The sequence below is a fragment of the Salmo salar genome, chromosome ssa26 (genome assembly GCF_905237065.1).
Source record: "Salmo salar chromosome ssa26, Ssal_v3.1, whole genome shotgun sequence".
Lineage (NCBI taxonomy): Eukaryota > Metazoa > Chordata > Actinopteri > Salmoniformes > Salmonidae > Salmo > Salmo salar.
The window spans coordinates 34,904,213-34,915,749 of record NC_059467.1 but is presented as its reverse complement, the minus strand read 5'-3'; the positions used below and the strand labels follow the sequence as shown (position 1 = coordinate 34,915,749).

Genomic DNA, 11,537 nt, shown 5'->3' with positions numbered 1-11,537 from the left:
GCTAACTAACTAGCCATTTCACATCGGTTACACAAAGCTGTCATCAAGGCAAAGGGTGGCTACTTTGAAGAATCTTAACATCTAACATATATTTTGATTTGTTTAACACTTTTTTGGTTACTAGATGATTCCATTTGTGTTATTTCATAGTTTTGATGTCTTCACTATTATTCTGCAATGTAGAAAATAGTAAAAATAAAGAAAAACCCTTGAATGAGTAGGTGTGTTCGAACTTTTGACTGGTACTGTATATATAATGTTTTTGGTGTAGTTTGGTCGTTTGTTTTGTTTTTTGGGAATCCTGTTTCCATCCCACACAGTAGGTAGTGAGATGTACACTAAATTGTGCCAAAGTCAATATATCATAGAAGAAGAAGGAACCATTGTGACCATAAATGTTCCACAGGTAGAAAAGTATTTCCGGTCATCCTGATGATAGATGACATATTTAAGGAGGTGGGACAGGGAGTGTGTGTGGCCTTGTATGCTGATGATGGGGCTGTATGGAAGAGAGGTGGGAATGTGAAATATGTGATGAGGAAGATGCAAGAACCTGTGGGAGTTTTGGAAGATTGGTCTCTAACATGGGGGTTTAGGATGTCTGTGGCCAAGTCCTGCTTTATAGTCAGGGTATAGGTAGGGTGTCTGAGTTTAAGTATTTAGGTATGTGGTTTGATGAGAGGCTTTCGTGGAAGAGACATGTTGACCATATTGCAGCGGCAGGATATGACTGGGGGTCAGATAGACAATTTATATTTACTGCACATGTTGTATATATACCAGGCATTGATCAGGTCATCTTTGGATTATGGGTGCCTTGTATATGGATCGGCAGCCAAAACGGCACTACAACGCCTGGATAGGATACAGTCAAAAGTCCTAAGATTGTGTGTGTGCCTTCAGGACACCACCTTTTGAGGCATTGCAGGTGGATAGTGTGGAACTGCCACTGAGGATTTTTTTAATGTAACCTTTATTTAAACTAGGCAAGTCAGTTAAGAACAAATTCTTATTTTACAATGACAGCCTACCGGTGAACAGTGGGTTAACTGCCTTGTTCAGGGGCAGAATGACAGATTTTTACCTTGTCAGCATGGGAATTCGAGCCAGCAACCTTTCAGTTATTGGCCCAACGCTTTAACCACTAGGCTACCTGCCACCCTGATAAGGTGGGACAAACTTTCGTACTGGACAAGCTTGAAAGGACATCCTGCGTTCACGATAACTGGGGAATGCTGGGAGCAAGGATTGGGTAAGCAGAGGGCGTACGGGTGGACAATCAGGCAGAAGGTGGTAGAATATGGACTGGGGGCGAGCAAGATAGGGATAGCAATTGCATCGGGTAATGTTCCTCCGTGGCTTTTTCCGAAACCAAGAGTAGATGTGGACATAATTGAGGGTAGGAGAGAATGGGGTGAGGATATGAGATGGTGTGTGGAGAGATATATAGATAATCGGTTTTATTTGTTTTTTAAGGATATATACAGATGGTTCATATGATCCAGTCAGTGGTAGGGTGGGGCAGAGGTGTATATCCCAGATTTCAATGTTAGAATATGTAAGTGTTTAACTGATTATGTGTCAGTGTATGCGGCTGAGTTGATGGCCATGATTATAGGTTTAAGATGGGTGGAGGAGGTGAAAACACTCTGTGGTGATCTGCTCTGATTTGCCTGCAGTTTGAGTAGTGTGAAGACGGGAAGGTCGGATAGGGGAGGCTTGTTTGTGGAGATGATGGTGCTGTTATTGGATTGGAGATGATGGGAATGGTGGTAAGAGTTTGCTGCGTTCCAACCCATGTGGGTGTGGAGGGGTAATGAGAAGGCAGATGTGGTGGCTAAGAGTGCTGTGAGGAGAGAGAGGGTAGATATTCAGGTCCCGCTGGGCTGCAGGGAAGTCAAGTCCTTGATCTGGGCAAAAGGGCTTGATCTTTGGCAAAGGGAGTGTGATGCTAGTATGCAATTTTACAGCATGCACCAGTCAGGAAAGGAACATTTATTTATCCATTATTTTACCAGGTAAGTTGACTGAGAACACATTCTCATTTGCAGCAATGACCTGGGGGAATAGTTACGGGGAGAGGAGGGGGATGAATGAGCCAATTGGAAACTGGGGATTATTAGGTAACCATGATGGTTTGAGGGCCAGATTGGGAATTTAACCAGGACACCAGGGTTAACACCCCTACTCTTACAATAAGTGACATGGAATCTTTAATGACCTCAGAGAGTCAGGACACCCATTTAACATCCCATCTGAAAGACAGCACCCTACACAGGGCAAAGTCCCCAATCACTGCCCTGGGGCAGTGGGATATTTTTTATTTTTTAGACCAGAGGAAAGAGTGCCTCCTACTGGCCCTCCAACACCACTTCCAGCAGCATCTGGTCTCCCATCCAGGGACTGACCAGGACCAACCCTGCTTAGCTTCAGAAGCAAGCCAGTAGTGGGATGCAGGGTGGTATGCTGCTGAGACGTATGGGATGTAGGACAGAGGAAGTTGTGTGGAGTAGACTACAGTTTGGGTTTGAATGCCACGTTGTGGACGATAGAGAGACATGAAACAGGTATGTGTGATGAGTGTTTAGTGGAGGAAACGGTGGTGCAGGTGTTTCTATTTTGTGGACTGTATGACGTAGATAGGGAGAGATTGTGTGAAAGGGTTAGATGCTGGCTGGGTTGCTGTAGTGGACGGAGGAAAGTGGTGTCTAGGGCTCTATTTCACTTTCTTAGAGGAACAGGAATAATGAATATAATGTAATATAATATAGGTAGGCCGTGACTGGCCTTACACTCCAGTAAAGTAGGTGGCAGTGTATGCACCTTAAAAGTTGGATGCGACCCGCCAACCAAATCCCAAAGAAGAAGAATGATTTCCGGTACTGTTAGAGTATTTCCTGTGGTGGTCGAGAAAATAAACGACGCGTTTGTTTTGCTATCTAGAAGTTGATTTCATTTTTTTGTTCATATTTTGATATTGTTGATCGGGCAGTCATGTCTGGACGGGACGCCCTCAACATGAAGCAACCGCCGATCCAGTCCACGGCTGGTGCTGTGCCGATTCGAAATGAGAAAGGTGAGTTTTGTAGCCTGTAGCCAACGTTAGCTAGGGCAAGCTATCCTGGACTAGGTGAGAGCGGATTTCATGGTAGCAATAGATAGCTATCTAGCCATCCAAGTACACCATTTTTTAATAACTTAGCTAGTTAATGTCACGCTGCATTTCCTTAATTGTATGGACAAACGTTTTGTCTGCGGCTACAGTAGATATAAAAACACAATTCATGCCCTTACTCATGTTTTAACCCATCACAAAACAAAACGACAGTATATACAACTTAAAGAGTAAATAGAGCCATCAATGATAATGGACGGTTCATGGTAACCAAGTGTGCTCCCCTACTCCCCTTCCCAGGTGAGATTTCGATGGAGAAGGTGAAGGTGAAGCGCTATGTGTCGGGTAAACGTCCCGACTATGCTCCCATGGACTCCTCTGACGAGGAGGAGGAGGACTTCCAGTTTATAAAAAAGGCAAAGGATGCCGAGCCTGAGATGGAGATGGAGGAAGAGGTGGTGTCTGACCCGCGTCTCAAACGTCTGCTAAACCGTGTCTCTGAGGATGCGGAGGAGAGGTGAAGATAATTCTCATAAGTTCATCTTGTAAACCAGTGGGATCCTGTGTTGGTTGTGATGGCTCCCAGTCCCAGCTTCATTGAGCTGAACTGTATTTGTCAGTGGACACCCATAGTTGGGTGAGGGGTTGTTAAAAAAATTCTGCACATATTGTGGGTTATCAGGAATTTGAATACTATGAATGACTGACTGATTTTTATTGGGCTTTGATCTCTAAACCATTTAGGCCTAACTATTAGCCCTACTGGATGTTGAGTGCTGTGATGATTGTAAATGTTTCTTTCTCTCTCTCAGGTTGGCAAGACACAGACAGATCGCAGAGCCTGAGGTGGTTGCAGAGAGCAGTGAAGACTCCGACGAGGGAACCTGGCATCCGGAGAGAGCACCCGAAGAGAGCAGTGACGAAGAGGAGGAGGAAGAGGAAGAAGTGGATGATGAGGTGAGTGGCACAAGGATCTTCTTGGAAAGCTGGATCAGGCACCCCTTTTATTCATTAAGATTTAAAAGACAAAACTGATCTTAGAACAGCACTCCTACTCTGAGATGCTTTGTGAATACGGTCCCAGGTGTTTAACATGGAATGGTATACAAGATACCCTGTATATAACACATTGACTTTGTTTTGGGTGTAGGAAATCGAGAGGCGGCGAGCGATGATGCGCCAGCGAGCGCAGGAGCGGAAGAACGAGGACATGCCGGAGATCATGGAGGTGGAGGAAGAAGGGAATTCGGGCGCGGAGAAGGAGGAGTCGGAGTCAGAGTACGAGGAGTACACGGACAGTGAAGACGAGGCCGAGCCGCGGCTAAAACCAGTCTTCATCCGCAAGTAAGGAGTCCTGCCATCCAAGATCACTCCTGAACCATTATCAGGGCTTAATATGACTTATTTCATAGAATGTAATAACTTTATTTCTCTAAGGGACACTTTGATTGTGGGCTTGGGATTAGACAATTCAAATTGGCTGATGAATAATTTAAAAGCCAGTACAAAACTTATCAGCTCTTATGCTGTTTTTTACTGCATGCATCAGTTTGTGTATACCTGCTGTCCTGTTTTCATATGAACAGAGTATGTTCACAACAAATGGATTGTGTTGCAGAGTTTGTGTCCCGAGTGAGAAAATTGGATTTTGATGTGTGTCTCCTCAGGAAGGACCGAGTAACAGTGGCAGAGCGCGAGGCGGACGAGCTCAAACAGCGGGAGCTGGAGGCGGAGGCCAAGAAGCAGGTGGAGGAGCGGCGGCGCTACACCCTGAAGATCGTGGAGGAGGAGGCCAAGAAGGAGTTTGAGGAGAACCGCCGCACTCTGGCCGCTCTCGACTCCCTGGACACGGACGGGGAGAATGAGGAGGAGGAGTACGAGGCGTGGAAGGTCCGGGAGCTCAAGCGCATCAAGAGGGACCGGGAGGCCCGTGAAGCGTGAGTACAATCAGACTTAAACATGAACCATGGTGTTCACTAGGCACTAAATGAATATAGATCTGAAACGGGCAAGTACTATCTTAACTTGTCCTATAAGAATCACTCGTTTTCATTTTTGAAACATTTTGCTACAGTGTGCCCTAAAGTGCCCCACGGTGGTACATTTAATTGTGCAGCACTTTAAACCATTCAAAACAATTTACAGGCAAATGCATAAGAGAGGAACATATTAAGACGGTCTTGGATGACAATGGAAGTAGACATCAGAAATACTTCACATAGTGCATTGATTCACTTAACCATTGAAAGCTGGTGTTCCCTCTCAAAGTAAAAAAAGACTAGCGTCTTTGTTTTATATTATTTGATTATCTGTATGAATGATCTGTACACTTTAAGTGTTTTGAACCATGTTAATAATTACTGGTGCAGAGTTAATTATGTTGACACAGGCCTTTGCTGTCCATGTAACCCACTTGCCTTGTCGGATTTTCCAGAATGGAGAAAGAGAAGTCTGAGATTGAGAGGTTCCACAGCCTCACCGAGGAGGAGCGCAGGGCCGAGCTGCGGAATAATGGAAAACAGATCACAAACAAGGCCTCAAAGGGCAAATACAAGTTCCTCCAGAAGTACTACCACAGAGGAGCCTTCTTCATGGTGAGTTTTCTGTAGACACTGGGGTTCAGAGAACTCAATACAGTGCATTCTTATAAGAAACACACCATATGTTGCTGATGAGTGATTGTTAGAATTGTAGGAGAAAGTGTAAGTATAGGAGTGAACTGTCCCACGTTTGTTAACCACTACGTGTGTTAGATTGTTGTTTGAGTGATTCTTATAAGCAGTGTGTGCACTGTTATAGAATATTCATAGGTCGTCTCGTCTTTGATGTTGGCTGAATGTGATCTGTTTCCAGGACGAAGAAGAGAATGTGTTCAAGAGAGACTTCAGTGCCCCCACTCTGGAGGACCACTTCAACAAAACCATCCTCCCCAAAGTCATGCAGGTCAGCTGGACTTCTTTCAAACATCACGTAGCACACATCCTACTTTTGTAGCACATGAATTCCCCCTGTTTATCTATTATAAATGTACACTATCGATGTAAACAGAAAATTGACTGTTTTTGAACCCAGTGTATTGGCAACCCCTGTTGAAATGAATTTCTTTCATTTATAGTGTCTGTACAGAATGTTTTGTTCTGGAGCTGCTCTTGAGACAATGTTCTCCTAAATGGACAGATATTATCCAGACATTACCTCAAATTAAGGATGTGTGTGGTTTCATGACAAGAAATTATACAATTATGAGCCATACAGCCAACCCAAAATGTGATGTCAACAATTGGCAAATAAACATCCGACAGTTCATCTTTAACAACCCCCTCATTTAATTCCAGGTCAAGAACTTTGGTCGCTCCGGACGCACGAAGTACACCCACCTGGTGGACCAGGACACCACATCGTTTGACTCAGCCTGGGCTCAGGAGAGCGCTCAGAACAGCAAGTTCTTTAAGCAGAAGGCTGCAGGAGTGAGAGATGTGTTTGACCGGCCAACAGTGCAAAAGAGGAAGACCTGAATCCAAGTTTGGAGGGGGAGAGAGACTTCAGTATAGTCAAGACTGTTTAACAAGCTTGGGGTGTGTTCAGTGGGATGAAACGTTTTAGAATGTTGCAGATGGAAATTAACTACACTTCACTGAAGTATGTTCTATGGCCATACATTTACCTGCAATATCCTGAATGCACCAACCCTTTGAGCAAGGCCCTGGGTTTAGGGCTATGCCCTGATAATGTGTGGATGCTTCATGGAGGCATATTGATGTAATTTTGTACATTTTCAAAGTTGTGTAGCTATTTTGTTTTATCACCATTGATCTGACATCTGTTAATTTCTTCTAACTTGGATATAAAGCGTACGTGATTAAAACAACATTTTCATCCATTGTTTTTTTTTCATTCCACATGTATTATAAATCAAAAACAGGTGCTTGCAAAAGTAATCAATTTTGAAGTATTGTTGAATATACAAGGATAAATGCAACATTTTATTTCAGTGACAATGTCTGATTTGAGCTATGAAATGGAGTCAGTGAATACGGTCAGGCTAGGAAGCAGTCCAGTGTCCAATGCTGCTGCATAAAGCTGCTCTAGGATCAGTTTCTCCTGGTCAGTTTGACAGGTCAATCAGAGCCTCTACCACGTTGCCCATGTGTTCTCTCAGACTGCGCTCGGCCACTCCTCGGGAGATCTCCATCTCGCCCATCTATGGAAAGCCAGTTGAGGCAGGACATTAGAATAATCAGAATGGGTAGTTGTATTGATAGAACACTTCAGACGGTCTGTGAATGTATCTCTGAAGCAGAGTTTCTAATAACTCCCCTAGTAGAATATGGATGACTAGAGTTCCAGAGGACTCATTTGATTAAATGCTTTTGTGATGCAAAAGACAATTTAACTTTAGATGAGGGTTGTGACCCTGACACTTAAACAAGAAACATATCTGGGGGGATACTTACAATGAGTTCTACATCCTCTTTCTTGATAGTGACTTTAGCCAGTTCCTTTTCCCTGAAATCATAACCCCAGACAAGTCATTAGTGTACTCATTCATTGGCAGATCAATGGTTGTTGAATGAAAATCTGACAAAGGAAGTGACTCACCTATCTTGTTTAGCTTTCTGTTCTCTTGATCTCCTGTCTCCAATCACTGACATAGCCTGAAACAGGACATGCAGGGATCATATTGGTATGACAGCACTAACGAGTCAGTAACTAGAACTCCCAAAACAGGTTGGAAGAGTATTAATTATGCAAGGCAGAAAAACATACAAGCAGCCATAGGCTAACGTTTGCTGAATAGACAGAAGCTCTACCCTGTCCTGGGATGTACAGCGCCTGTTCTGTTCAGGGCTGACTTGGATAAACAGCACGTGCCACCGTGAAATGACGCGTTTGTGAGTTGATTACGGTAACATTTTCACAACACATGGTTTGTGCAAATATGTTTCCACTCTTCACTGTACGCCGGTTAGTCCCGTTGTTAGCATAAGCTAGCTACCCATCGTCACCCGCGCGCTTGGCCCAGCCTCACCGTTTCAAGATCGGAGCTTGATATTTCCTTCTCCTCGGCATAATCGGTGACTCTCTCCAAATCGGCAGCCCCGCTATCATGTTTCCGAGGCTTTTCTGCTGGTTTTCCAGTGCAGTTCTCCTCAGCTTCCAGGTCCAAATCCACATCTCCCTCTGCCGCCATGTTTGCTCCTGTAAAGCCGGAACGAAAAGAGAGTGGGTATCCGTTTACAAACCTATCGGAAGGCAAATTAAGAAGCACCGATGTCACATGGTTTCCAGTGTGCGTGCTAACCAAGTCCTTGGGACTTTCATACCCTCATTGCAGTTTACAAAAAGGTTAACGTTAGGGTTATGTAAGAGTTGGGGTTATGGGGTAGGGACGTCCCAAGGATACCAGATAGCGCTATAGGAAAACCGCAAACCATTATCAGCTATTTGTAAGCAAGAATTTAAATATTTTATATTGATATTCAGTTTTAATTTATATTTTGTTAACTTCATATACAATTAGATTAACTAAATCTTTATTCTAAATCATCTTATAGTAGTTATACTAATATTACTACAAATTATGCATATTCTAGCATGCCAGGCAAACATTTAATTTACCATGCAAGAAACATTTCTTGATATCCTTGGTGATACAGCCAGTAATTCATCACCAGCCAAAACTGGTCCCCGAAAAGTGTGCAAGGTGATATGTTACATCCTGGAAAAAAAGAAATGTCATGCAATTACGAATTTGTAAGTTTCCAGATTTCTATGATAAATTACCTATAATTAATTACAATATGAGGAAATGGTTTTCCTTCTCAAAATTGTAATTAAGTATGTAAAAAAAAATCAGCTTTTCTGTGTTGCAATGGTGTGGGTGTACCACAACAACATAATGGTGTGGGTGTACCACAACAACATAATGGTATTGGTGTACCACAACAACATAATGGTATGGGTGTACCACAACAACATAATGGTATGGGTGTACCACAACAACATAATGGTATGGGTGTATACCGGTCATTAAAGATATTCATGAGAGTAGACTGCTGATTGGACAGCTGTATGACATTATACTCTTTATTTAACTAGGCAAGTTAGTTAAGAACAAATTCTTATTTTAAAGTGGGTTAACTGCCTTGTTCAGGGGCAGAACAACAGATGTTTACCTTGTCAGCTCAGGGATTTTATCTTGCAACCTTTCGGTTACTAGTTCAACACTCTAACCACTAGGCTACCTGCCACCCCACTCTATGAGGAAATAGCAAGCATTTTTTAATTGGTCTGTTTGAGATACAAGTTTGAGATTGGGGTTTTTAAGTGTTTTTTCTCCAATTTATGCTTTGGCCACAAATACGAGTATAAGATGAGTCAAAACATTATTTGGGTATGAGTTAACAAAGTATTAACTTTCAAAAGTGAGATTTTCTCAGGACAGTTACTTTAAGATCCAGTTCACTCTCTTAAAAAAAATGTGATATCCAACTTCCAAGTGTCACTTGGCCAGATGGGCCAAATGCCAAATTATATTCTGACTGGATAGGTTGATGTGTAGACTGCATGAGGTTGGATTAAAGGGTACTCCGCACACCTAGGCCTATTTCTGTCTTGCATAAGAGGTTTACAGTACTTTAATACTCGGAGTCCCAACAACCTGGCCAACCTCCTACTTTTCTCTCTTGATCCCCCCACAATAGTTTTCCCGCCTCCTGTACACTACACTACACTTACCAATCAATCCAATTTATTTTAATCAGCTTAAGCCTAAAAAGTAGAGAAACCTTCCCTGATCACATCTGAAGCCAACATCTCTTTGACTGGCTCTCCCTCTCAGGGTGTTTGCCTTGTAGATCATCTATGCCTGTCTGTTGGGGGAGATGTGTGGGATGATCGATGGGGCCCAGAGGAATGGTGGTGCTGGGGCTTATTAATGAAAAACAGGAGGGTGATATGCACATCCTAAACTTGAGTGTTTATGGGCTTGTTAACTCTGTACTGCTGTCCCGGTACCCCTTTCATCCTGTTTTATGATTGATCGTAGAGAGCCGGTGGACCTGGAGCTTCTTCGCCCACCTCAGTGCCTGCTGCACCAGTCTGGGAAGTAATGTTGTGTCTCTGTCTCTGTACTCAGGTGAGAGACTGATGAACTCAGAACGAAGCATTCAGGGAGTGAGCTTGGGCTTTTGCAAGTGGTGGGACTGGTGTTGGGGTCAATTCCATTTCAATTCAGTCAATGTAGTTAAAGTTTATTTCCTGAATTTATTTCATTTAAATGGAATTGAATCCAACTCTGGTGGGACTGCCTTCAAAATGGATGAGATTAGACTATCTACCTAAAATTCAATAACAAAGAATACTTTATGAATTCTATCAAATTCTATAGTTTTTATGGATCGCATTCCCAGCCTGAGAAACAGTGAATGGTGTTTCAGACATTACCATCCTGGTAAACACAATGGAATGAATAGAATGTCTTATTGTGTCACCCCCCCTTCCCTTCCCCTGCCTGGTGGAATGTGTCCCACTGACTGCCTTCCTTCTCACCCAATTTAGCTCCTGGCCATGTTCAGTAGTTCATCAACACCTCACTATGATCCACTTCTTGATCTGTAATAGTTACTGTTGACCTAGACATATACAGTTACAGTATGCTATGGATTGACAAACAGACTGAACAACCAACCCAGCCAGGCAGGCAGGCAGGCAGACAGTACACTGTGATCATATTGATATGATTCTTTAGAGGGAAATGGCCCATTTTACAGTTATACAATTCATGTCACATAGGCCTATACTGTATATTATTTTTGATAGAAAGTCTCATTGAAAGAATCCTCAATTCATTAAGCTGCTAGTTTGAATTTTGCACTCATGGGTTGCTGAGCCACATAAAAAAGGCAATCAAATACTGTTTTCAATCCCCCAACCTGTGAAGCAGAAATATTATGTTTCATCCTTTCAAAAATGTTTGGGATTGTGGTGTAGATTACGTGTAGGACGTTTGCCGTAATCTGCAGTTTCTGTGTAATCCAGAGAACGTAAACTGGAAAATGGACTGTTATGTACACTCAATCAGTTATGTCACTGTTGATGAATGGATAAATTGTGTTGCCATGGTTTGGCATGGGAATCCTCTGACTGACATGTGAGGCTTGACTCTCTCTGGGTCATCGTTTTAGTTCTGTGTCTCATCACTCTCAATGGACAGTAAGACTACAATGTTTCTACATTCTTACACTTCAAACATATCTCTAAATAACTGGGCTCTAAAGAATCATAAGATGTTTTATTTTTTACACTAAAAAAAAACTACAGTCAACTGTGTTTTTTAGAAAATGTGCTTGGACTCGATCCAACCGTTCTTCCAAAAGGCCTATTGAAACCATAGATGGAATGCTTTCACTCAAGCGTCGTT

The 11,537-nt window shown here is 42.8% G+C and overlaps 2 protein-coding genes across 2 annotated transcripts; one reads left to right on the top strand and one right to left on the bottom strand.

The window, feature by feature from the left end:
* Positions 1-2,858: 2,858 nt before the first annotated feature.
* On the top strand, positions 2,859-6,993 carry LOC106587811 (microfibrillar-associated protein 1). Its single transcript, XM_045708374.1, has 8 exons — positions 2,859-3,076; positions 3,416-3,632; positions 3,928-4,072; positions 4,266-4,459; positions 4,783-5,052; positions 5,550-5,709; positions 5,969-6,058; positions 6,451-6,993. The coding sequence occupies exons 1-8, from the start codon at positions 2,995-2,997 to the stop codon at positions 6,628-6,630; spliced, it is 1,338 nt and encodes a 445-aa protein (XP_045564330.1). The 5' UTR covers positions 2,859-2,994; the 3' UTR covers positions 6,631-6,993.
* A 92-nt stretch (positions 6,994-7,085) lies between these two features.
* On the bottom strand, positions 7,086-8,441 carry LOC106562624 (huntingtin-interacting protein K). The gene is made up of 4 exons (XM_014127583.2): positions 8,145-8,441; positions 7,715-7,770; positions 7,570-7,621; positions 7,086-7,316 (listed from the first exon to the last, which is right to left on the bottom strand). The coding sequence occupies exons 1-4, from the start codon at positions 8,304-8,306 to the stop codon at positions 7,221-7,223; spliced, it is 366 nt and encodes a 121-aa protein (XP_013983058.1). The 5' UTR covers positions 8,307-8,441; the 3' UTR covers positions 7,086-7,220.
* Positions 8,442-11,537: the final 3,096 nt, after the last annotated feature.